Source organism: Girardinichthys multiradiatus, chromosome 11, assembly GCF_021462225.1.
Source record: "Girardinichthys multiradiatus isolate DD_20200921_A chromosome 11, DD_fGirMul_XY1, whole genome shotgun sequence".
Taxonomy (NCBI): domain Eukaryota; kingdom Metazoa; phylum Chordata; class Actinopteri; order Cyprinodontiformes; family Goodeidae; genus Girardinichthys; species Girardinichthys multiradiatus.
In genome coordinates, this window is record NC_061804.1 from 35,333,390 (window position 1) to 35,360,567 (window position 27,178).

At 41.2% G+C, this 27,178-nt stretch overlaps 1 protein-coding gene across 5 annotated transcripts in view; it reads right to left on the minus strand.

The window, feature by feature from the left end:
* The window catches only part of ltbp3 (latent transforming growth factor beta binding protein 3), a 74,212-nt gene that overhangs the window by 28,010 nt on the left and 19,024 nt on the right, over positions 1-27,178 (minus strand). For 3 of the 5 annotated variants that reach the window (XM_047379368.1, XM_047379365.1, XM_047379370.1), the window contains exons 2-17: positions 19,185-19,448; positions 18,384-18,547; positions 18,191-18,296; positions 13,087-13,173; positions 12,871-12,987; positions 12,270-12,425; positions 11,534-11,629; positions 6,790-6,803; positions 6,644-6,710; positions 6,370-6,447; positions 4,193-4,321; positions 2,439-2,570; positions 2,227-2,355; positions 1,970-2,089; positions 1,610-1,732; positions 1,377-1,499 (exon numbers count right to left, since the gene is read on the minus strand). In XM_047379368.1, the coding sequence (XP_047235324.1) occupies positions 1,377-1,499; positions 1,610-1,732; positions 1,970-2,089; positions 2,227-2,355; positions 2,439-2,570; positions 4,193-4,321; positions 6,370-6,447; positions 6,644-6,710; positions 6,790-6,803; positions 11,534-11,629; positions 12,270-12,425; positions 12,871-12,987; positions 13,087-13,173; positions 18,191-18,296; positions 18,384-18,547; positions 19,185-19,448 (1,905 nt within the window). The remainder of the gene's footprint in view (positions 1-1,376; positions 1,500-1,609; positions 1,733-1,969; positions 2,090-2,226; positions 2,356-2,438; positions 2,571-4,192; positions 4,322-6,369; positions 6,448-6,643; positions 6,711-6,789; positions 6,804-11,533; positions 11,630-12,269; positions 12,426-12,870; positions 12,988-13,086; positions 13,174-18,190; positions 18,297-18,383; positions 18,548-19,184; positions 19,449-27,178) is intronic. The other 2 variants (XM_047379366.1, XM_047379369.1) reach the window with 2 other exon arrangements.

The following is a 27,178-nucleotide window of genomic DNA, read 5'->3' on the forward strand; positions in this document are numbered from 1 at the left end:
TACTTGTGTTACTTTATTAAGAACAGAACAACAGAAAAGTCTAAAATTCAGCATAATAAGCACTAAAAATATGTTCTAAAAGTACATTTGCTTAGTGTTTTTAGCTTTAGTGTTAGTTTGAATTTTTTGTATGAAAATTTAAATAACAAGCAACTGCTATTGATAACATTATTATAACTGTATACAATGTAGCATTAGAGAGCCCCAAGATGCGACATGTTTCCCCTCACAGGTCATGCACAGTGTCCCCTCCAGCATTCTAGGTTTTTGTAATTGAATAACATTGTTTTCTCAACAGACTCTGAACTACAGAGCTTGAAGTGATCAGCTTGCCAGAACTGTGTGTGTGTGTGTGTGTGTGTGTGTGTGTGTCTAAGGGACAGAGTGTTCTTCCTCCTAGCTGGCAAATTTAGATTGGAATCAGCATTGCCAGGACAAGTTGAAGCTTTAATTACACTGGTACATTATTTGGAGGCTTCAATACCACCCGGACAGCCAACCACATCAGCTTCTCCTACGTCAGTTTAGTGTTCAAAACGTCAGGCCTCATTTTTCTGCTGCTTCTATCAGCTTGTGTCTCTCCAGATATTCGCCTCCGTTGCGTTGTCCCATGAGACACGCTGGAAATGGCAACGGACGTTTATTTTCCGCAGGTTTTATAATCCTGGGTGACGTCAGAGCTGCGATGTCTGTTGAGCTGCGCATGTCCGACAACTGTCCGACCAAAATGGATTAATGATTAGGAAGTCCAACAGATGGCACATTGGTGTCTTAAGATCTGACTACTCATTTGTCTGAGAGACATGCTTTTCACACAGGATCAAGGAGAAATCCTTTGACCACCAAAACAATAGCTTGCTCAAATATAAAAATTATTATGGTGAAAACAATCTGGCATGAGGATTTTAAAGTCCTTCTAGTCATCATCATATAATATAATCATCACTCAAACCCCTCCACCACCATAAGGTGGCGGTTCAAGGAGGGGGGTATGTTAAAACTTTAACATACCCTAGAAATAAGAAGTCCAGTCTAAATTTGTGATCTTTGAAAGCTTGTGATCTCAAGAGCTTTACTTCTGCGTCTTCAGAGAAAACAAGGTTTTTCTGTTGCAAAATCCCAGAATATCGGAAGTGATCCTAGAATCCTTCAAGCTACAGCTATGAACTGTGCACTACAGCTAATGGTGTTTTATGCTTGTAGCAGAAGTGGCAGTTGTTTGACTTTTGTTTTGAATAAAAGCAATTAATCATGGTATATATTTGTATCCACATTTTTTGTGAAGATAACCCAATGATTTTTGTACTTAAAATAATGTCATCTGCCCCGTGTCTAGTTGATATGATTAAATTAAGAGTTTTTCATGTATTTTGCACCTTCACAGTGGCTGCCCTCCTGTGTGCGCTGGTATCCTGGGTAGCAGTGGCACTTGAAGGAGCCTTCTGTGTTGATGCAGCGGCCATAAGCACACAGTCGAACGTCCGCACACTCGTCAATGTCTGTAAGCAAGATTTGTTTTTTAATGCAATTGTTTAAACTACAACAAATTCCAATGGAAATGCCTCATTACTTGCAAAAGTAGGGTTTTTGCTTAAAATGCATTACTTACCACTACAGCTTTTGCTGTCTACAGAGTGAAGGAAGCCCTCATTGCACAGGCATCGATAAGTACCAGGGAGATTCTCACAATGCCCATTAGGACAGATACCAGGCTTCTGACACTCATTAATGTCTGATCAGATATGAGAGAAAGGTTAAATATGGGATTTTAGTTTTTTTCTCTCTATTACTACAGCACAAATGTACCATAACAAGCTGTGTAAATTTTACACTGTATTCACATTATCCCCATCTCCTTACCCTGACAGTTGCATTTATTATACTTAGACAGTTTTAACACAAGCATTATACGATATTTGAGAAAATAAACAGACAATAAAATTTATCCATACAGCAAAGCTGCACTCACCATAACAGGTGCCAGCATGGGCCTCATGACCTGGCAAACATGGCACACACTCATAGGAGCCCGGTGTGTTTTCACACTGCTCATTAGGACAAGCTTCTGGACTCAAACACTCGTTAATGTCTGAAAAAAGACCAGATTTATGTTTTTATTTCAAGACAAACAGGTAATAGAGGGAAGCACATTGTAGTAACTTATTAACCAGTTTAGATATTCTACAGGGGTATCCATGATGTCACAGTGAAATAGTTTATTTGTACCTTCACAGGCTGGGTAACGGTGTGACTTGGTCCTAAAGCCGCTGTGACAATCGCATTTAAAAGAGCCAGGCAGATTGACACAGTGGCCTCCGACACCGCAGATGTCTGGCTTAAGGCATTCATTCATGTCTGTAAAAAAACACAAATATTAGAATAAGATCTGACAGCTTATACAGGGAAAAAAAGATAGAAAAACATTACAGATCACTTACCTATGCACTTCAGTCTTCCATGCTGCACCATGTGTTTGTAGCCCAGGCGACACTGACACTTGTACGCTCCCTCTGTGTTAACGCAGCGGCCTCTACCATGGCCGCATGGCTCTGTGTCACATTCGTTATCATCTGGGAAGAAAAAGAAAGGGCAGTCATTGTGAAATGTAATCAAGAAGTTGACGGAAACAGTGCTGAATGTTAAAAACAATTAGTAAAAGCTCCAAAGCTCAGAGCATCAATTTGTAGTTATTAAAGGGTTTTTTATGGCCTACCTTATAAATGTGTTTATGTTCCTTGAACTTTTTCAACATTTTGTCACGTTATAACCACAAACTCAACTCCGCCCCCCTCAGACACATTTGAACACAAACCTATCGGCATTTCATGCGACGGATCAACATAAGGTAGTGCAGAATTGTAAAGTGGAAGTAAAATGATATATTGTTTTCCATTTTTTATAAAATAAAAACATAAAAAAATGTGGCATCACCTATACTGAACCCTTCTATAGAGACTATAGCTACTTTGTAGCAAATGCAAGTCTTGGGCCATTCTAACACATGAATGTGTTTTGATCTAAACCATTAGAGTGTAGCTCTGGCTGCATGTTTAGGCTTATTTTCTGGCTGGAAGGTGAACCTTTTTTCTGCTTATATTTAATTCTGATTGTTAAAATGAACATGCTTACAAAGAGTGTTGCAAAAATGGTTAGGCGCACAACATGCGGAAACAACAGAACACAGCCCCTCCCAACACAAAAAGGCTTTGTGAGGACACAAAGAACGGGTGTGAACTATATGTAATAGTTGTTCTATCGAAAGGTTCTCCCACCTGAGTTGTGAATGTGCAGCTCCTCCAGAGTTACCTATTGGCTACTTCTTTGATTAATTTTCACCTTGTCGATTAAGATGGTTTGTCCTCTTGGCCTGATAAGTTTACCACATGGTTTCCATTTTCTTAGATGGGCTGAACTGTGAACAGTTGGTTGCACTGGATAACATTGCATGCCACACTTTTCAGATTTCTATTTGTTAAAAAGTAAAAAAAAAAAAAAAGTGCTCACAGCTCAGTAGAAGAATTAGGGGACCAATAACGAAAATGTATATCAGGTCAACACTGACTTGCAGGTACCTGCCTAAAAGAGATTAGTCTTACATTCACAATCTAGTGTCTAAAAGCTTTAAGTAAAACTACAAATAAAAAATTATAAGCAAGTCTTTAAAAGACAACTCATTAAGCTATGATATCGCTGAAATGGTGAAAGTCACACCTGCATGTCTCTGCCTTTTCTCAAGCCTTAAAACAAGCAGCAAGAGTTTAGTTATATTTACTATAAAGTGATTAAGAAAACAAATTTACTCTTTCATTCTCAAATAAAAAAATAAAAAATAAATAAATATAAATGGATTTCAGGCATTAAAATGTGTTCAATTGTCACCACTAGAGCAGTTATTGATACTTGAAAACGTGTATTCATTGTATCAGCTACAGTGAGTGCCTGTGTGGAATTAATGTGCTAATTTTGTATAGTATAATAAAACCTGGCCTAAAATCAAGATCTAAAGTGTGTTTAAACCAATTTAAGATCAAAAACATGCAGTGGGATTATTAGTGAAAAAACGTGAACTGTTCTGAGAAGAAGCTGGTTTTGATTCATGTTTGTGGACAAGTTTATCTCAAATAAACCCAAGATGTAATTTTTCTGCAACCAAAACTGCGATTTTTTTGTGTTTTCTTCCTGTGTTTCTTACCCTCACAGATGTTCCTCTGCAGGTTCAGATGATAGCCTGGGTAACACTGACAGATGTGGCCGTTTGGGCTGTTCTCACACTCTCCATGACCACAAATGTTTCTGCTCAGCCCACATTCATCTGCCCCCACTTCAAGGCCAGAGAAAAGAGACCACCCATATTATTTCAATATATTTATGTGTGTAAATAGAGTACCAACAAGGCTAACTTCTAAAGGCTTTGCTTACATCCAAACTTTTTTTCTCTGGATTTTCTGAAAGTCTTTTAGTTTTTCTTTGGACATTGGCGAGACTGTCATTGTGCCTGACCACCATCCTTTAATCGATCATTTGAAGTTTTTAGCTATAAGCTTTTTGGTTGCTGAAATTTGTTTTATAGATTCAACAGAAGAAAGTACATCAACGTTTTTGTGAGTCACAGACCCCTAACTAAGAAATTGTCCCAAAATCCAATTTAGAATTGAATGTTAGTCAGGTTCCTGTTATACGCAGACACAACACTGGTTTATCATTTGAATTCAGGGGCCTTTTAGTGCTTTAATGATTCATAGGTCTGAGCTAAGCAGGTAAACACACACACAGCATTTCTCTGAAAATTGTCTGCATTGAGAAAGACAGACAAAAGCAGCCAAAGTCCAAAGAAAAAAACCATAGGAAGGCCTGAAAAACTGTTGATCAAGAAAACTTATAATATTACAATAAAGTCTGATAGCTTGGAAACAAAATATGAAGAATGTGTGTGGTTGTGTTTTCAGGTCAAGGCTGGTGAGAAACCTCCAACTTTCTCACTTAGTATCCAACTCTGATTGACCTTTTACCAAATTTCTTCTCCTCAAAACTTTGAAAGTTTATTTTTCTGAGTAATTTTGAAGAACATCTTTCATTAAAATATAGCTCATTTAGATGAGCTATATTTTATCTCTTCTAGTTTTCTTAAAGGCATAACAAAACAAACTGAAGAGCCCTGAGTTTTGGAACTGTTTTAAAATGTCTGTCAAAATGGTGAAATGGTGTTTTTTATAAAAAGTCCGAAAGACACCGATTCAAATGATTCCTTTGTAGCTCTGCTTTGCTGCGTTTAAGCATTCCCTCAACATAATGGTGCCACTACCATGTTTTACAATGGGACTGGTGTGTTCAGGCTGATCTGGATTCTTATTTTTTTTTAAATCACACCTAACATACAGTACAGGTAAAAAAAAGTTCCATTTTAGTCATACCACAGCAGCTTCTTCCCCATAAGTTATTGTGGTCCCTCGTGGTTTGTAGCAAACTGCAAACGGGACTTCTAATGCTACCACCACTGTAGTTGTCTAGTCAGCGGGTTCTAATTATGCCTCTCTGAGGGCTTTTACTTACAGGTATCAGTGTAAAGGGGCTTAAGACAAATGCAACTTTTCAGATTATAGTGAAAAATAAGAATTATGCCATGTTTAACTTTCCTACCACTTCACAATCATGCACTACTTTGTATTGCTCTATCCTATATAATCACATTGCATTTAAGTTTGCAATTCTAATGGGACAAAGTGTGGAAAAGTTCAAAGGGTATAAAAACATTTTCAAGACACTGTATCCTACATAGTCATTTTCACATATTTGAAATAAGGGACACCATTATAAAAAATGAAAACGGTATAGTTTTCTATGATTAAAAGAAGCTTACAGAAAAGATCACTTTATCACTTCTATATTAGTATTATCTACTTGGTGATGTCTTTTGGGAAATGGTTTCTTCTTACAGACCATAATCAGTGATGATAAACTTATTTTTAAATGTTAGTATAAATAAATGCAGTTCTTCCATAAAACAGAATGAGTGTGAACATTGCCTTAAGGCTGGTTCATGCTTCACGTTTGATGCAACACAACATGCAGGGCCCAAAAGCATCAGTTAACTATCCTACAAAAGGCATGCAGAACAATTAGCTTTGCGTTAAAAGTAAGTGTTGGAAACATGAAGTAATAACCACACAGGTTATCATTAATGGTATTTACTGCACGCAGAAAGTCAACATGTCATTTGTGAGAGACGGAGATGAAACTCGCCGTGGTTACCCTCTCTAACTCGAGGTAGGTTTGTGGAGCGCTGGATTTCCTGGCTTTCTGGTGCATGAAACATGAACCAGCTTATAAGTAACAAAAGCGACTCTTATACTGAATTTGTGTTAAACTCACGTATATCTTTAGTCTCTATTTCGAGGGGGTCATTGCCAGGGGGGATTCGGACGATTGTCGGAGGAGTGGGTTTAACAACTGTGGATCCAACAGAGGAGAAATGAACGAGCAACTATGACATGTTGATCTTTGGTCTTTGCATTCAACAAGGGCAACATTTCTTTGTACTCATCTGTCAGTTAGCAGCAAGAAAGAAACATTCCCCTCATTGTGTCAGCTATAGTACATTTAGTAACTCAAGAGATTCACGTTACAGTGTGTTTAATATTCTTACCAGGTACTCGTGGCCGGGTTGTGCTGATGGAAGGCTGCTGCACGGTGGTCGGCTCTGGAGGCTTCTCCTAATTATAGAAGGGGAAAAAAAAATGTCATGCCAGCAAAAAAGAAAAGTTATATCTACAAATAGAAATAACATCTTACCGTCACAACTGGTACTGAAAGGCAAAGCGGTAGAGTGGCGTTAAAACTTTGAACATACAACACCAGTATGAAAGATTCACAAAGCAGAGTTGTTGGACATAATAACAGTGCTGGTCAGGGGTTAGAATAGGCTCATCATGGGCATGAATATCATATACACATTGGCCTTTTAATGATACTCTTGTGCTTCTTTCTGGGTGCAATGATGATACAACACACAACTTCAATGCTTTTTTGTTCTCCAACTACGGGTTATTTGGCTAAAAGCCCCTTGGCAAACAAGCAAGATAAATCTTGACCACATTTCTTTGTCTCAATCAACACATTTCAGGCATTAATCTAGCTGGATACTTAACCACACTTCTTATCAGAAGCTGAAGAGCAAATTTTAGTAGGTTGGTTCCCTGCAGGGACCTAATGTTTAAGCAGACTCCACACATTTTCAGTAACGTTAAGGTCACAACTTTCCTGTTAGCCTGTTCTATCAATTCTGAGACCACTTTTGATGTGTGTTTAAGAACATTGTCCTGTTTCAACACTCATTTGTATCCAAGACTGTGGATTTGAGATGAAGTTGTAGAATGTGCAGGAAATTACCCTTCTTATTATTCCATCATTTTAGTGATATGCACCCAAACCACCGGCAGCTAAACAGCCCCCACAGCATAATGCTGCCACCACCATGGTTGACAGTTGACATAGTGTTATTGGATTTGAAAACCACACCTTGAAACCTTTAAACACCCGACTTGTCATTGTGGTCATATAGTTCAATCTTTGTGTTGTCTGGCCATACAAATAGTCTCCAGAAGGCATTCATATGTGTTCATGTGGGTAAATGGGAATGGCAATCAGGCTTAAAAATGTTCATTTTGAAACAGATGAGTCTTTTTTTGGTTGGCAGGATCTCAGTTGATGGATTTTCAAAACTCGCTTTACTGTGGATGGTGACACCGGTGTTCTAGTAGTTTCCAGTTAATGGCAGGCATGAGCCTTGATGATGGTTTCTGAACTTTTCTTGATCATTCTAACCAATTTTCCTTTCGCTGGGTTTAACAGTTTGGGTCAGATGGTTAACATTTTGACACAGTTAAGTGTTAAAACAGGACAATGATCCCAAACACACATCAAACCTGGTAAGAAGGCTAACATTAACATTAACTGGACATTGGAAAGCTTTGATCTAAACCTAACTGAATATTTGTAGGTTAAGGTTAGAATTTGTCAGAAAAGTAGCCAATAAACCCCTCCTTGAACTGCCACCTTAACGTGGTGGAGGGGTTTGAGTGCTCGAATGATCCTAGAGGCTATGTTGTCTGGGGCTTAAATGCCCCTGGTAGGGTCTCCCATGGCAAACAGGCTCTAGGTGACGGGTCAGACAAAGAGCGGTTCAAGAACCCCTCATGACGACTACAAAATCGAGGCACGTGACGTTGCCCAGTACGGCGGAGCCGGGGTCCCACCCTGGAGCCAGGCCTGGGGTCAGGACTTGTCGGAGAGCGCCTGGTGGCTGGGTTGCTCCTCGCGGGACCCGGCCGGGCCAAGCCCGAACGAGAGAAGCGAGACCATCCCCAGAGGGCCCACCACCTGCAGAGGTACCGTGAGGGACCAGTGCAAAGAGGATTGGGCGGCGGACGAAGGTGGAGACCTCGGCGGCCCGATCCCGGATGCTTAGGCTGCTTCTAGGGACGTGGAATGTCACCTCGCTGGGGGGGAAGGAGCCTGAGCTTGTGCGGGAGGTCGAGAGATATCGACTAGAAATAGTCAGGCTCGCCTCCACGCACAGCGTGGGCTCTGGAACCCATCTCCTCGAGAGGGGCTGGACTCTCTTCTACTCTGGAGTGGCCCGCAGGGAGAAGCGGCGGGCTGGGGTGGGTTTGCTTGTCGCCCCCCAGCTCAGCTGTCTCGCGTTGGGGTTTACCCCAGTGGATGAGAGGGTCGCATCCCTGCACCTACGGGTTGGGGAGAGGTCTCTGACTATCATTTCAGCCTATGGGCCAAGTGGTAGTGCGGAGTACCCGGCCTTCTTGGCGTCCCTGTCGGGGGTGCTGGATAGTGCCCCTCCTGGGGACTCCATTATTCTGCTGGGGGACTTCAACGCCCACGTGGGAAACGACAGTGACACCTGGAGAGGCGTGATCGGGAGGAATGGCCTCCCCAATCTGAATCCGAGCGGTGTTTTGTTATTGGACTTCTGTGCTAGTCACGGATTGTCCATAATGAACACCAAGTTAAAACATAAGGATGTCCATCAGTGCACTTGGCACCAGGATACCCTAGGCAGGAGGTCAATGATCGACTTTGTTGTCGTATCATCAGACCTTCGGCCGCATGTTTTGGACACTCGGGTGAAGAGAGGGGCTGAGCTGTCCACTGATCATCACCTGGTTGTGAGTTGGATCCGCTGGGGGAGGAGAAAGCCGGACAGACTTGGCAGGCCCAAGCGCATAGTGAGGGTCTGCTGGGAACGTCTGGCGGACCCCTTGGCCAGGGATGTATTCAACTCTCACCTCCGGGAGAGCTTTGACCAGATTCAGAGGGATGTTGGAGAGATAGAGTCCGAGTGTACCATGTTCTCTGCATCTATTGTCGATGCTGCTGCCCGTAGCTGCAGCCGTAAGGTCTGTGGTGCCTGTCGCGGTGGCAATCCCCGAACCCGGTGATGGACACCGGCAGTAAGGGACACTGTCAAGCTGAAGAAGGAGTCCTATCGGCTGTGGTTGGCTTGTGGGACTCCTGAGGCGGCTGACGGGTACCGTGGGGCCGAGCGTGCCGTGGCCCGGGCGGTGGCAGAGGCAAAAACTCGGACCTGGGAGGAGTTCGGTGAGGCCATGGAGAAGGACTACCAATTGGCCCCAAAGTGATTCTGGCAAACCGTCCGGCGCCTCAGGAGGGGGAAGCAGTGATTTGCCAACACTGTTTACAGTGCGGGTGGGGAGCTGCTGACCTCGACTGGGGACATTATTGGCCAGTGGAAGGAATACTTCGAGGATCTCCTCAATCCTGCCATCACGCATTCCCTGGTGGAAACAGAGGCTGGGGACTCGGGGTTGGACTCTTTCATCACCCAGGCTGAAGTCACCGAGGTGGTTAAAAAGCTCCGCGGTGCCAGGGCTTCGGGGTTGGATGAGATCCGCCCTGAGTACCTCAAGTCTTTGGATGTTGTGGGGCTGTCATGGTTGACACGCCTCTTCAACATTGCGTGGCGGACGGGGACATTCCTTTGGATTGGCAGTCTGGGGTGGTGGTCTACCGGAGAGTGTGTTCCAACTACAGGGGGATCACACTCCTCAGCCTCCCTGGTTAGGCCTACGCCAGGGTATTGGAGAGGAGAGTCCGACCGATAGTCAAACCCCGGCTTCAGGAGGAGCAGTGTGGTTTTCTTCCCGGCCGTGGAACACTGGACCAGCTCTATACCCTCTACAGGGTACTCGAGGGCTCATGGGAGTTTGCCCAACCGGTCCACCAGTGTTTTGTGGTCCTGGAGAAAGCATTTGACTGTGTCCCTTGTGATGCCCTGTGGGGGGTGTTCCAGGAGTATGGAATCGGGGGCCCTTTACTAGGGGCCATCCAATCTCTGTACAAGCGGAGCAGGAGTTTGGTTCGCATTGCCGGCACTAAGTCGGACCTGTTCCCGGTGCATGTTGGACTCCGGCAGGGCTGCCCTTTGTCACCGGTCCTGTTCATAACTTTTATGGACAGGATTTCTAAGCGCAGCCAAGGGTCAGACGGGGTGTGGTTTGGGGACCAGAGGATTTCGTCTCTTCTTTTTGCAGATGACGTGGTCCTGCTGGCCCCCTCTAGCCAAGACCTACAGCTTGCACTGGGGCAGTGCGCAGCCGAGTGTGAAGTGGCTGGGATGAAGATCAGCTCCTCCAAGTCCGAGGCCATGGTGAGGGAAGAATGGAGCGGGAGATCGACAGACGGATCGGTGCGACACAGTAACGGGGGCGCTGTGCCGGTCCGTTGTGGTGAAGAGAGAGCTGAGCCGAAAAGCAAAGCTCTCGATTTACCAGTCGGTCAACATTCCTACCCTCACCTATGGCCATGAACTTTGGGTCATTACCGCAAGAACGAGATCCCGGATACAAGCGGTGGAAATGAGCTTCCTCCGTAGGGTGGCCGGGCACTCCCTTAGAGATAGGGTGAGGAGCTCGGCCATCCGGGAGGGGCTCGGAGTAGAGCCGCTACTCCTCCACATCGAGAGGAGCCAGTTGAGGTGGCCTGGGCATCTATACCGGATGCCTCCTGGACGCCTTCCTCGGGAGGTGTTCCAGGCACGTCCCACCGGAAGGAGGCCCAGGGGACGGCCCAGGACACGCTGGAGGGACTATGTCTCTCGGCTGGCCTGGGAACGCCTTGGGCTCCCCCCGGAGGAGCTGGAGGAGGTGTCTGGGGAGAGGGACGTCCGGGCGTCTCTGCTGAGTCTGCTGCCCCCGCGACCCGGTCCCAAATAAAGCGGAAGACGACGAGTACGACAAGTAGCCAATAAAATAAACTTTACCAATTCTACCATGAAAAGAGCCAGAACTATGCCAGAACCTTGTTTATGGCTTCAAAAAGCACGTGGTTGAGGTGTAACTTGGAAAGTTACATGTCTGTAACGTAAAATCATTTCACCCAAGAAAAAGAACAGTTCAAATAAATCATGACGAGCAAAATCCACATAAGACTCTGGTCCATCGTGACTATATGTAAGCCTCTGAGCAGCAGTATGAGACTTTGTGCATACTCAAACACTCACGATTGTGGTGAAAGATGATGGGAGGCAAAGCCACAGTCTCTGTTATACTTTGGAGAAAGTATCCTTTCCCAGCAGGGCAAATCTTACTGAAGGGCACTAAACAGCATGAGGAAAGACACAAAGATGTTATTCTTATTTGACTACTTTGACATTTTTCTTGGCAAAGAATCTATTATTTTGGATTTAAGAGAAAACAAACAAGTGAAAGCAGCATTTGGAGGCAGTGCAGCAAGGCTTTATCTGCATGACAATATCTCCAAATGTCAGAGAAATCAAAACCAAAATGCTACATTTTATCTGAACACAAAGCCATTTTGGCCCTGAGAATGAATTAATTTACCTGACAATATTCAAAATGGCAACAAAAACTTCTTAGATGGAAACTGATGACACTGGTAGTGTTGATTCATATTGTTTTAAGAAATCCAGAATTGATTTTTTGAAAAAAAGAGTGCATATGGTTAAAAAGGCACATTCATGGTGGTATATGCAATTATTTTTAAATTACAGAGGAACCTACAAGGTTCCTTACAATGAGCTGTGAAAAGACCTGTAATAATCACAGCAACCTATTAGGCTAAAGTAAATGTAATAGATTATTCAACACACATAAGAAATACATAAGACCTTTTTAACAAGCTGCCAAGTAACATGAGTCATAAAATTTGTGGAGAACTAACCATTAACTTTGGATGAACGGAAACTTTTCACAATATGTTGATGGGGCCTGACTCACCTGTGCCCACCCGAGGACATCTCTCACATTTGCGGCCCCAGGCTTTGCCCACAGTGCAGCAGCACATCTCCTGGGTGATTTGGTGCGGCAGCGGGTGCTCACAGCCCCTGATGTCAGATGCCATCAGGAAGCACTGCGCCTGCTCTGGTGGAGACTCTAAGACAGGACGCGGTACGGTTTAAGTCGAAAGTTACAGGGGGGAATAATTATTTGGTAAATCTGAGAAAATAATTTTTTTTATTTGACAACAGGATTACTTATTTTCTCCTTTCTTCCATAAAATTCTGCTCTCACACTCAAAAAAGTCTAGCATGCATAAAAATATGCTCCGCTCATTCCCTGAAAAAACATTTTCTGCAGTCAGATTTGATGCCTCTTGCATAAATACATTCTGCTACTGTATAAATCCTGCACTTTGCAGTCCACCTTACTCTTTTTTTGTCTAAAATCTGCACTCTCACCTCTGTTCTCCTTGCTTTTTTTTGTTTTGGAAGAAAAACTCTCCCATATAGAGTAATTATTCTTACTTGAGAGGCGAAAGCCTCAGCAGGTTTAGCAGATATGAAATGGAAAAAAAAGCCCACATCGGATTCAGACTCACCAACACATCGATTCCTCTCCAAAACAAAACCGGATTTGCAGGAACACTTGAAACTGCCTAGTGTGTTAAGACATTCTCCATTCTGACAGACTCCATGCATGGTGCACTCATTGATGTCTTCACGGTCAGGAGGAGGGACGCAAAAATAAAAAGGTAACAGTGATTTTTGCGGCTCTCTCAAAAAACAATAAAGTTCATTATTTTTTGAGGTGTTACCTTGACAGTGAGTGCTGTTGAATCGTTTATAGCCTTGTGGACAGGTAGAGCCGTAATCTTCCACAATGGTGTGTTTGACTGATGCATCTGAGGGAGGAAGATACAAGAGAAAAAACTAAATTTAAACCAGCCTAAAACTGTTCTAGTTATAGTTTTATCTCAATTAATTAGAATATAAACATAAGGTTGATTTATTTTAATAAACCAATTAAAAAGTGAAACATGCACACAGACTTATATATTTCAATCAGTTCTTTCTTTTTATTTTGGATTATGGCTTATGAAAATTTAAAAACAAGCATCTAAGATTTCACAGTAAGACATTCAGGAAATCTTAAGATAAACTATGGTATCTACTCACTCTTGTGTGAAAAATGATGCTCTTTGCCACACAAACTACTTCTCACACATTTCACTGTTGCAAACGCTCTTGCTGCCTTGCAAAAGTATTTACTCCTCTTGAACTTTTATACATACAGTACAGACCAAAATTTTGGACACACCTCCTCATGCAAAGAGTTTTCTTTATTTTCATGACTATGAATATTGTAGCTTCACACTGAAGGCATCAAAACTATGAATTAACACATGTGGAATTATATACTGAACAAAAAAGTGTGAAACAACTGAAAATATGTCTTATATTCTAGGTTCTTCAAGGTAGCCACCTTTTGCTTTGATTACTGCTCCACACACTCTTGGCATTCTGTTGATGAGCTTCAAGAGGTAGTCACCTGAAATGGGGTTGTGCAGGAGGTGGATACAGTACACAGCTGATAGTCCTACTGAATAGACTGTTAGAATTTGTATTATGGCAAGAAAAAAGCAGCTAAGTAAAGAAAAATGAGTGGCCATCATTACTTTAAGAAATGAAGGTCAGTCAGTCTGAACAATTGGGAAAACTTTGAAAGTGTGGCCAAGTGCAGTCGCAAAAACCATCAAGCCCTACAAAGAAACTGGCTCACATGAGGACCACCCCAGGAAAGGAAGCCTAAGAGTCACCTCTGCTGCGGACGATAAGTTCATCTGAGTCACCAGCCTCAGAAATCGCAGGTTAACAGCAGCTCAGATTAGAGAACAGGTCAATGCCACACAGAGTTCTAGCAGCAGACACATCTCTAGAACAACTGTTAAGAGGAGACTGTGTGAATCAGGCCTTCATGGTAAAATAGCTGCTAGGAAACCACTGCTGAGGACAGGCAACAAGCAGAAGAGACTTGTTTGGGCTAAAGAACACAAGGAATGGACATTAGACCAGTGGAAATCTGTGCTTTCGTGTGATGAGTCCAAGTTTGAGATCTTTGGTTCCAACCACCGTGTCTTTGTGCGGCGCAGAAGAGGTGAACGGATGGACTCTACATGGCTGGTTCCCACCGTGAACCATGGAGGAGGAAGTGTGATGGTGTGGGGGTGCTTTGTTGGTGACACTTTTGGGGATTTATTCAAAATTAAAGGCATACTGAACCAGCATGGCTACCACAGCATCTTACAGCGGCATGCTATTCCATCCGGTTTGCGTTTAGTTGGACCATCGTTTATTTTTTAACAGGACAATGACCCCAAACACACCTCCAGGCTGTGTAAGGGCTATTTGACCAAGAAGGAGAGTGATGGGGTGCTGCGCCAGATGACCTGGCCTCCACAGTCACCGGACCTGAACCCAATCGAGATGGTTTGGGGTGAGCTGGACACAGAGTGAAGGCAAAAGGTCCAACAAGTGTTAAGCATCTCTGGGAACTCCTTCAAGACTGTTGGAAAACCATTTCAGGTGACTACCTCTTGAAGCTCATCAACAGAATGCCAAGAGTGTGCGGAGCAGTAATCAAAGCAAAAGGTGGCTACTTTGAAGAACCTAAAATATAAGACATATTTTCAGTTGTTTCACACTTTTTTGTTCAGTATATAATTCCACATGTGTTAATTCATAGTTTTGATGCCTTCAGTGTGAAGCTACAATATTCATAGTCATGAAAATAAAGAAAACTCTTTGAATGAGAAGGTGTGTCCAAACTTTTGGTCTGTACTGTATATGGTGTTTAAAAAAAAAAAAAAAAGGTCGGGTATATTTGTAGTTGTCCCTCTTTTTCTGAACCAGTAAGGACAACCTAGTGCAACTGATTGCCTTCAGAAGTCACCTAATTAGCAAACAGACTCGACCTTTGTAAAATTTAAACCCGGTATAAATACTGTAAAGGGCTCAGAGGTTTGTTAGAGAACAATAGTTAACAACAAGGAACACATCAGAGAAGATAAATACAAATACGCCTTGTGACTTTTAGATTGCACTTTCTTGGTTTATTTTGTAGAAAAACTGCCTGTGGTTGTCTTTATATGTACTGTTACCACATTCATCCTCTGACCTCATGTTACTTATTTTCCAAAACTACATCCTTGCTGTCGTGGCCCAACTGATTGCACCAGCTAAATTTTTTCATTGCTGTTATCTCGTTCCTTCCAAATAGCAGTTTAAATCAAGACTTTGTTGAAGGTCGGGTTGTAGTACAACAGACTAAGTGTTTCATGAGATTTGAACTCATAAAATTCCTTTTTCTTCTTACTCTTAACGCGAGTACCTTTTTTCTGTACTGGAGTGAAACGTGAGGCAGTTTTATTACAAAGCTGTGGGAACACTGCACATTGTGGTAACAGACAAAAGAAACACTGGAAAAAAAGGCCGGTTCATGTCTATTTTTATTTAAAAAAGGAGGAGGAGCTCAACAATGGGTACATGAGAAGCAAAAGTGACAGCACTCTGTGCAGGAGCCGAGTCATCTTCAGCCCAACCAGACTCACGGTATCAGGTTTTCGTCAAAGGCCACATTGTCTGAGCCAGAACTGAGAGACGGAATAATGGCGGAGTGGAAAACGTGAGCGGCCAAGATTTTCTTGAAATCTAATCCTCAGTGGGGTGATGACAGTCCTACACTGAGCAGGCGCAGAGGAATGAGCTGAAGTAGAGGCCTTTTTTCCCCACATTTCTTTGTTTCTGTCTAACTGTGTGCGATTTCCATAACTCCTTCTGTTTTCTCATTCCTAACATTACCCACACCTTATCCCATGTTTATAGCTTACAATATTTCCAGTGAGCACCACATACAAACATTTAAAAAAAACATAACCTTTTTGTCTTGCTGACTGAAGTTTTTCTGTTTACGATTAGGATAAAAAATAATTAGTTTTGCTGAATCACTGAATTATGAAAGAGAGATTTGTTTTTATATATTTTCATGACTTTATGAGTCTAGTTCTTCCTTGGGTCCTGTTCATCCAGGTGTGAGTATTCATAGGCAACAAAGGAGTGTCCAGCCATCATACTATTCCCATACAACCAGGTTATCTGGCTCAGAGATGAAAAGGGTTTTGGTGTGAAAGGTGTGAATCAACCCCAGAAAAAAGCTAAAGACCTTGTGTAAATGCTGGCTGCAGCTGGTAAGATGCTGTCATTATTCACAGTGAAACAAGTCTTGTACTAACATGGCCTGAAAGGCCGCTCAGTGGCGAAGAAGCCATTACTACAAAAGCTACATAAAAAAGCCAAAATATACTTTGCAAATGTACAAGGTATTTAATTTTTGGAGATATTGAATATAATTTAATTTCCCTTTGGGATTAATAAAGTATTTTTGAATTGAATTTGAATTGAATATGTCCTATTTTTCAGTGAAACAAAAATGTAAGTGTTTAGCCATAATGACCATTGTTACGTTTGAAGGAAAAGGAGGAAAAACCCAAAAGCCTGAGAAATAATTTTCTGAAAGAAAATCTCTCTCTCTTCTTATCTTGGTATTAAGCAAACAGATATATTTTGGCTTTGGTTGTAATTGATCTAAACACGTCTAGTTTAAACTCCATATGCACTTTACTGTTTCTTTATCACCATGTGAATTTTTTTTAATACTTATTTCATTTTCCTTATATACAAAACAAATCAAGATCAAAATTACAGAACTTGTCAGGTGCAATCATACCTTGATATTATAATGTTCTCATTAGCTCAGCTTAGTCGTTTTCTGTGCATTGTCCATTTCTTCCATAGATCCTCACATTTCAATTGTTGTAATCTTGTAGTATATGTCACTTTCTCAATCTTGTGAATGTCCTCCACTATGTCCATTCAGTTTAAGGAGGAGGGGGAGTCTCTAAACTTTCTTTGAGGCAGAAGTTTAATCAAATAAGGATCCTTAGTTTGAATGTTGGCTTCTGATAGGCGCCCCAAATAGATTACTGAACACGCTTTAGGTAGCTCATATCATCATATATCTGTTAGCCGTTTATGAATGTCATCCCAGTACAGTGTCAACGTTGTACATTGCCAAAAAACATGTGCATTGTCTACATTCTGTGCTCCACACAATCTCCAACAGAGCTGCTGTACAAACAATGATATTTTCCTTCATTTTGGTGTAATAAAAAATCTTATGTTTTTCCAACAAATTTTCCACATTTTGGAGGTAGTTGTGCTCTGTTGTGTTTCACAAATATCGTAGAACATGTCATCAGTTATTTTCATGTTCAATTTTATTTCTGACTTTTCTTTTATGAACACGGTTTAAGTTTTCCTGTTGTCTACCAATCCTTGATAGAGTTTTGATTCCAGTTTACTAGTTGTATTCTTGTATGCATTGTCTTGTATTTCTGTAAATGTATCAATTTCCCCTGATATTCCTGGTCCTACTTCTTTTAGATAGCAATCACAGACCTGTAGCTACATATAAAAATCATGGTTTTCTGATTTAAATTATCTTTGTAGGATTAGAAAAGGTTGGATTTGTCCCCCTTTTATGAATCTATCTAATACAGTCCGGTCTCTATTTGACCAGTCCTTAAATTTTGAGTTCATAGTTCCTGGCTTAAAATAAAATGTTTTTGTTTTAATGGAAAGCTATATAATACTGTCATTTTTTGGCTCAATGAATGATTATTTTATAGTAGGAACAGAAAATCGTCCAGATTTACCAAGAATAATGCTACTGGAATACATTTATAAAAATTTTCCCATTTTGATCCGAACTCAAATACGGTAATAAGGTTAAAAAAGAGATTATGACATCTCAAGAGCTGGATTGAGAACAATAAAAAGTGTCTTGAAGCAAGCTTTACTCACTTGGTAATTTGGGGCACTGGTAACACTTGTTCTGTCCCCATGAGTTTCCCACGCTGCCACAGCAATCCTCTTGATTGGTCAGGACAGGAAGCGGCGTGCTGTTGCACTGAAACGATTAGAAAACATCATCATTGGGTCTGACACTCAGATTATATTTAATACTGACCACCACAACATAGGTTCTTATACACACGGCCTGTTTGGGCGTGGTCTCCTGAAAGCAGCGCCCCTTTGGTTTGTGTCTCACTGCGTAGGGCCGTGTTACCATTTTGTGAGGAGGTATGGAGTCTGCTTGGTCGTGGGGCAGAATGATGACCGAGGTGTCTGGCGTGTGGTGAACACGTACGTTGATCTGCACTGAAAAAATAGAAAAGGCACAGACCGTGTAAAAATAAGACTTGCAGTGCGTTTCAAAAGCATTTTTTAAAATTTTTCACCTTTTGTCACACCTCAACTACACATGTGCTTCAAAGATATTTCTATAGAACTGAGCACCACAAAGTTGGACTTAAGTGTGAAGTGGAAGGAAAAAGATGCATGGTTTTAATTTCGTTAACAAACAAAAACCTAAAAAGTGTCACATTTGTATTCTGTCCCCTTTACTTTGATGCCCCTTAATAAAATCATGTGATATCAATGACCCTCAGATGTCACCAAACAGCAAATAGAATCCACCTGTGTTTAATGGCCTAGAATAGCCTAGTGAAAGTCCAGAGAAAAATACTATCAAAAATCTGTGGCAAGACTTGAAAGCTGACTATTCATTCAGTCCAAAACTGGCAGAGGCAGAGTTGTGAAAGGTGGTTTTACAAAGAATTGACTGAAGAGCACACCTTCCAGAATTTTATTTCTAAAACAATATGTGCAATTATGGACTATTAAATCACAGTACAATATGATGAAATGTTGTGGTTGTCATATCACAAAACATAAAAGAGTGCAAGACCTTCTACAACAAATTTAATTCAGATATCTAGAAGCAAGTTAAAATTACCTTCTGATGAGTGGTGCCCCACTTGTGACAAGGGCAGAGGGAAAACCGCGTGTGTCATCTGGGTGCGCCCCATGGCCGTGTGCTCCACCAGCTTTTGGCCATCTGGTTTTAGAGAAGCAGGGTACACGGGCTGCCTGTTGCCGTGTGCAGCCTGGGCTTGCTGTAGTGGAAACTGACAGAGCCGACCGGTGAAGCCAGGAGGGCAGAGACAATGATTCCTGGAACTGCATACTCCTCCATTCATGCATGTCAAGGGACACACAACTGCAGAGAAAAGGGGAAGACACTAAGATGGGCAGAAATTCCAACAAGCCACAGATAAAATCAACACACGTACAAGCAAGATAGGAGACCTTACTGTTCAGCTTAACAAATGGATGCGTAGTATATTGTACTGTATGTACATGTATGAAGCAGACAGATAATAAACGGACATAAGTAGGGCCATATTCTCTTTGAACTGTAACACCATAAAAATCAAATCAGCTTGACAAACCAAAAGGTCCCTGAAAACCAGCCAGCCGAGAGAGAGAGAGCAGGTAAAGTCATCGATCTGTGTAACAGTTTTATTCTAACTTACGGGAAAGATCTGGAAATCTGTGGGAAAGCTGCTGTATCAAGGCATAAGTACCACTGATGTTTTACTAGGTTTCCCCTGTTGTGTTTATTTAGGCTCAAAAAAACAACATATTACGCTCCTGATCCATTGAGTCACAGTGATAGCCATTATCCACAAATGGCGAAAACTTTGAACAGTGGTAAACCTTCCCTGGAGTGGCCAGCATAGCTAAATCACTTCAAGAGCGAACTGATGACTCATCTAGGAGCTCACAAAAGAAACCACAACAACATTGATGACCTCACTTGTTTCAGATAAGGTCAGTGTTCATGAAGCAACAATAGGAAAAAGACGGGGAAAAAACACTACTGTCTATAAAGTTTGTATTACTTTTTCCAAATGTGTCCTTCCATGGGAAGGATACCTCCTTCCATCCGTTATTTTCCATTATTTCCTCACAGCAGACTCAAGGTCATGCTAAGATCCAGGTTTTCCTCAAAAGTTAACAAATTGTTATCTAACCTTCTCAGGGATGCATCCTGTTCAGAATAATGTTTCTGAATCTATATACAGGTTCTTCTCAAAATATTAGCATATTGTGATAAAGTTAATTATTTTCCATAATGTCATGATGAAAATTTAACATTCATATATTTTAAATTCATTGCACACCAACTGAAATATTTCAGGTCTTTTATTGTCTTAATACGGATGATTTTGGCATACAGCTCATGAAAACCCAAAATTCCTATCTCACTAAATTTGCATATTTTATCCGACCAATAAAAGAAAAGTGTTTTTAATACAAAAAACGTCAACCTTCAAATAATCATGTACAGTTATGCACTCAATACTTGGTCGGGAATCCTTTTGCAGAAATGACTGCTTCAATGCGGCGTGGCATGGAGGCAATCAGCCTGTGGCACTGCTGAGGTCTTATGGAGGCCCAGGATGCTTCGATAGCGGCCTTTAGCTCATCCAGAGTGTTGGGTCTTGAGTCTCTCAACGTTCTCTTCACAATATCCCACAGATTCTCTATGGGGTTCAGGTCAGGAGAGTTGGCAGGCCAATTGAGCACAGTGATACCATGGTCAGTAAACCATTTACCAGTGGTTTTGGCACTGTGAGCAGGTGCCAGGTCGTGCTGAAAAATGAAATCTTCATCTCCATAAAGCTTTTCAGCAGATGGAAGCATGAAGTGCTCCAAAATCTCCTGATAGCTAGCTGCATTGACCCTGCCCTTGATAAAACACAGTGGACCAACACCAGCAGCTGACACGGCACCCCAGACCATCACTGACTGTGGGTACTTGACACTGGACTTCTGGCATTTTGGCATTTCCTTCTCCCCAGTCTTCTTCCAGACTCTGGCACCTTAATTTCCGAGTGACATGCAGAATTTGCTTTCATCCGAAAAAAGTACTTTGGACCACTGAGCAACAGTCCAGTGCTGCTTCTCTGTAGCCCAGGTCAGGCGCTTCTGCTGCTGTTTCTGGTTCAAAAGTGGCTTGACCTGGGGAATGCGGCACCTGTAGCCCATTTCCTGCACACGCCTGTGCATGGTGGCTCTGGATGTTTCTACTTCAGACTCAGTCCACTGCTTCCGCAGGTCCCCCAAGGTCTGGAATCGGCCCTTCTCCACAATCTTCCTCAGGGTCGGGTCACCTCTTCTCGTTGTGCAGCGTTTTCTGCCACACTTAAAAACACTTTTCTTTTATTGGTCGGATGAAATATGCTAATTTTGTGAGATAGGAATTTTGGGTTTTCATGAGCTGTATGCCACAATCATCCGTATTAAGACAATAAACGACCTGAAATATTTCAGTTAGTGTGCAATGAATCTAAAATATATGAATGTTAAATTTTCATAATGACATTATGGAAAATAATTAACTTTATCACAATATGCTAATATTTTGAAAAGGACCTGTATATTGCAGACTGTAAAAGACAGTAAAACTTTCTAGCCCATTTAACTGATTCGAGATAAAATACAAGATAAAAGTATAGATGAAAATGAAAAATATCTCAGATTGTAAAAGTAATACATGTAGTTTATGCAAATATGTAGTGTATTTATTTGAGCTCTATAATCAGAAAAAAAGGGCTATGTGCTTGTATACCCGTTTTTCTCCAAGCAACAGGCCTTTACCACTAAACCATTTGCAAAAACAGGCACATCTAACTGCAAAAGAGGATTCATTCTACATTTTTCTTTTCTTGAATAAAAATTACCACTAGGTTTTGGCACACTTTATGTAACCTGAGTGTTACAAACAGTGCTGGTCTGGCAATAAATTACAGAAATATACATAAAACCTGATTGAATTCCCCCTAAATGCATGCATAATAGCTCAACTAAATGTGGAAAAACTGCCTCAGCCCAGAAGAAGAGGGAACTGTATTTTAAGAGCAGATCTTTCTTTGCATTTGGTTTAAGAATTAAATGGATGTAGGTGTAGTTTCCAAACCTTTACATTGAGCAAACAGCTTGGTGAATTACATCCTTTGTCTGTTTTCAAAATTTTAAATTATCCAGCTAGGTTATTTAATTTCCTTCCTTCCTATAATAAATGTAATGAAAATTAGTATTTAAAATTGCGTTTTGTTATTTTACCAGTTTTCCTTTTTTTTTTTTTTTCACTTTTTCTGATGTCACTTAAACCAGTATAATCATCCCATGTCAAACTATACTATATTGCCAAACATGTTGTGTCACAGCACCTAATCAACTAATTCTGGTGTTCCAATCACTTCCATGTCTGCAGGTGTATAAAGTTTGGTGGAAAAACTTGACTAACTTGACTAAAACTGACCTCAAAATTCATAAACACCTTTGGGATGAATTAGTGGAGAAGCTGCAATTCTAGTTTTCTCATCCAACTATGAACACACTCCTAAACTTTGAGGGAGATGTTTACAGAATAGTTAAAGTTGCTATTGCTGGCAATGGTGAGTCCATCGACAAATTAGACCTTATGTATTAAGAAAAGGATGTCATCCAAGTTCATGTACATGTAAAAGAAGACAGACAAATACTTTTGGCAATTTAGTGTATGTTGTTGCTTAGTCTTATTCAACATTTTGACGGATAACCAAGTTGAACCGTTTCCATTAATACCCTCTAACTGAACTGGTTTATTTGTCACATATCCAAGTCCAAGATCAATAAAACATATAAGAGGAAAAAAAGACAGAATACAAAAGGGAAAGGAGGAGCCCTCCTTCTGCTTGTGAGCCTAGTGTGCACACATGTAAGTAATTAGGCGAGTACTGCCAAGGAGTCTGGGCTGCGGCGTAATTAGGGGACTGAATCACTTTAAACACGGCGGGGACATCCTCACATGGTAAAATTCTGGCAGCAAAATAGAAAAAGAACTAACCAAAAACACCCAGCTGTCAGAGTGAAACAATTTAAATCTGAAAGCAAGATGAATACTTCAGAAGCAGCCTTCCATTGTCTATAGCTTAGTGTCAAATGGGCCTTTAACCACAGCGACTGAGCGCAGGTAACAACATGTATAATGAAGGTGGAGGGCTGAGCTGCGGCAAGAAAAAAAAAAAAATACAGTGAGTACCACAGACTATAACCTGCCAGCTCAAGCCTGTCAGACTTCCTCCGGTTTCCATGGATCAGTCAGTCTTGGTCTTAGAGTCAGAACGGGAGGAAATTGGGAAAGATGCGGGGGCTGAAAAGTGAGATCGCAGACACACAGAGGGAAAAGCAAAAGAAGCACCTCTTTCCATCTGTCATTACACAATCTAAACCAACAGAGATGGAGGAGATGACAAACTGCAGGCAGAGTCTGGTCTGAGGTTCAGTCTGGCTGGGAAAGTGTCTGTGTAAGACTGGGTGCTCTCATCTTCATTGTGCTACTCTAATGAACTCTAGGAAAAGCAGATGAATCATATTTCATGCTGTGGGTTACAAATCTGGGGTGGGAACAGGGCTGGGGATCCTATGAATGACTTCTTTGATATTGTAAAGTATTACCAGTGGAAAAGAAAAGAACACACATTACTGATAACAGCAATAATACAGTTCAGCATACAGACCTGTTACTATGTCGTAATAATAACTTTAATAAATAAAGCTGCAGGCTGTCAGGCAGCTGTGTATAATGGCTTGAAGACAGATTTGGCTGCTTAAAGGTCTTTCCAGTACCCACAAGCAGCCATGGCATGGCTTCAAGAGGATCACACACCATTAATCTTTAAAGTTAAATCTATTCTGAATTTTTAACCAGCTACAAGGGTAAGAATGTTTACTGATTCCAAAAAAAACACAGTCCCCTACACAATAACTACCAAGATTTACAAATGGCATTTTTGTTTAAACAATTTTTGTTTGACCCTTTGTCGCAGCTCTTTCTTCCCTTCCACAGACCAGAGAACTACTAGCACCACTGCAGATAAGGTCACATCCTACCGTCACACTTCACAAAGACACCAAGAGACTTGAAGTCTTCCACTTGAAACAAAGACTGACCCGTCATTGAGGGAGCAATACAGTTTATCAGTGAAGAAACCATAGCCTCAGACTTGAAGGAGGTTATTCTCATCTAGCTGCTTCACTCTCTGTTGAGAACTGTCACAACCTCCTCCTAAAAAATTTTGATTTTCCAGGAAAACTCAGTTGGAAGAGACTCTCCTGAACCCTTCTTAAAACTGGGACCACCACACCAGTCTGCCACATTCATATTAACATGATAGCAACTAGTAGTTGCTGCAGATTCTTTGGCTGCAAATTTCCTGTTCCACAACAACACAAAGGTTGCTCTACTGGACTGAGGTCTGGTAACTGCAGAGTTTAGTGGCAAAAAACAGTTTGAGACTATTTGAGATTTGCAACAGGGTGCATTACCCTACTGGGGATAGCCGCCATGGTCAGCAGCTATAATCAGGTAGGCTGTGGTGTTTAAATGTTGCTTGATTGGTACTAAAGGGCATGAAGGATTCCAAAAGTATAGCCCCCACACTATTATACTACCACTACCAGACTGAACTATTATAGGAAGGCAGGATGCATCCATGCCCAAACATTGTAAGTGCAGAAAGATACCCTTTTACTATAGCATTTTAAATCAAAGCTTGAATAACAGGTGACCTTGCAGCTGCACCTGATGTTTGTGTTATCATAGCCTTCACCATCAATAAAGCATTTTTATTATGTCAGTTTATCTTTAGAGCTCCACAAGGACGCAAACAGTAAATTTTCACTTCACCTCTGCCCCTGTTATTTGAGCCTGAGGCACTCTAGATGTGCACAGGCTAATGTTTTTGGCAGATCATGCATGTAAGTGGGCGTGTTTGTCTGCATGTGCTATTAAGTGGAGGGTGTTTCGTCTCCTGAAGAGCCGCTGCGGTTAGCTGACTGCAACCACACTGTACAGAAAGCCTTAAAGCTAAGATCAGAAGGTTTTCAAGCTGAAAATAAAATCATCCCCCCGGAGTTCATTAGCAAACTTTTCAATCCCTGAGTCACTCGTGGACTTTTGTCAGAGACTTGGATGGATTTCTGCTTTTGTGCCACACCTTTGTATTTGCAGATCTAACACATTCCTGGTTCTAGAGGTGGTATGTTATTAAAGAAAAAAATCAAAAGGTGCTTAAGGGTTATGAATGTGAATGTGAGGCATGAACAGGGCCGCCTGGCTGGCTGAAGGGTGCAGGAGGTGGGCCTTGTGGTTGTGAAGCCGATGAGTTATCATGAACAATATTTTCCACGTGTTGAAGTCATTGAAAAAGGGGGACTTTGGGAACAATTCCAGATCCCATCTTTAATCATGTTCAGTCTGCTGTAAAAAGATGTATACCAAGTCCTAAATAATTTACCTTATGCCCTGTAATGTGCTTAAAGACTCCTTACGGTATACAGAGGCTTTCCACACAATGATAAAATCCAAGGGTTTCATGGAGGAAAACAAGTCCTCACATAAATTATTTCTAAACATTTTCAAATACACTGTAGCATTTATCTTTTTCATAAATACATCCATTAGTTGGAAAAAGGAAAAAAGAAAACAGAGTCATAATCTGGTTGCATTAATCTGCACACCCTACTACTACTAGTGTTGAAGCAATATTTGACTAATTTTCAGCATCCCACATCTTGGCTTGATATTATTTGCCCACTCTGCCCTGCAAAAGTCCTCCATAATTATCTGATCGGAGGGCATTTCCAGTCCATGGCCCTCTGCAGGAGACCCCACAGATTTGCTGTCAAATTTACTAGTGTATTTTGACCAAGCTGTTCCAAAGCTTTAAGTTTCCTCTGATGAAGTAATTATTACACTGATTTGGATATATATGCTTGGGTTCACTGTGATACAGAAAATGTTAATTTATTTCCATCCTCAGCTTTCTATTAGACACCTGAAGGTTTTAGGTGAAAGCTGACTGGTATTAGGAACTTCAGAATTTCTTCCACCTTGATAAAAACCCCAATTACATTTGAAGAATAGTAATCCCAGAACATGATGCTGCCACCACCATGTTTTACAGTGAGTATGGTGTGGAGATTTGATGTATGATTTTGCTGCCAGAAATACCTCTTGGAATAGTCACCCAAAATGTCAAGCTTGGTTTCAGTTGACCATAATATATTTTATTTGGGAAGATTTTGGCCACATCTGTCAGGAAATGCTGGTTTAATGAACCAATGAGTCTGGGAGCTGCATGGTGAGTAGAAAGTTCTTTGATAATAGAAACTGGCAACTCACAGTGAGACGTGGGAACAAGGAACACAAACATGGACAGGCTAGTCATGATAAACAGTAGGATGCAGTGGCAAGAAATGAAAGCCAGAGAGTATAAATACAGTGGCAGGGAGGAGAGATGACCAAGGGATAAAATTATCCAATCAGGATAAATGTGGAGCACCTAGTGGCAAAGAAAATGCTGAGCAACTGAAGGAGGGAGGCTAATGAGCAGGAACACAAACATAGGAAACAATCTAACAGAACTCTAAATGTACAGGAATATAGGAAATACGTAAATTACAGCAACTAGAGAACAACAAGGAGAAAACAGATCCATAAATAAAATCGTACTCAAATACCTAACATAGGGGAATTATGACAACGTCTGGTTGCTTTTGTTGGAAAAAACAAACAAACTTGTCTTTCAACCCAACTTCTTAGTCCAGACATATGGAGAATACAGAAGATTGTTGTTGTAATCATTTGTTAAACACAACCAGTACTTGTTGCAAATTCTCCATCAGTGTTGCAGTTGGCCTCCTGGCAGCATTCCTGAACAGTTTCTGTCTTATCTTTTCAATAATTTTGGAACAATGTTAATTTTTTTTCCAATTATTAATGAGTGTCTTTGTTGAGCTATGATTGAATTTGACACCTTTCAATTGAATTTGAAAGGCGTCAGAATGAAGTATATCCTTGCCTGTCAGATCTGATTTAATATCAAATTCCAACTT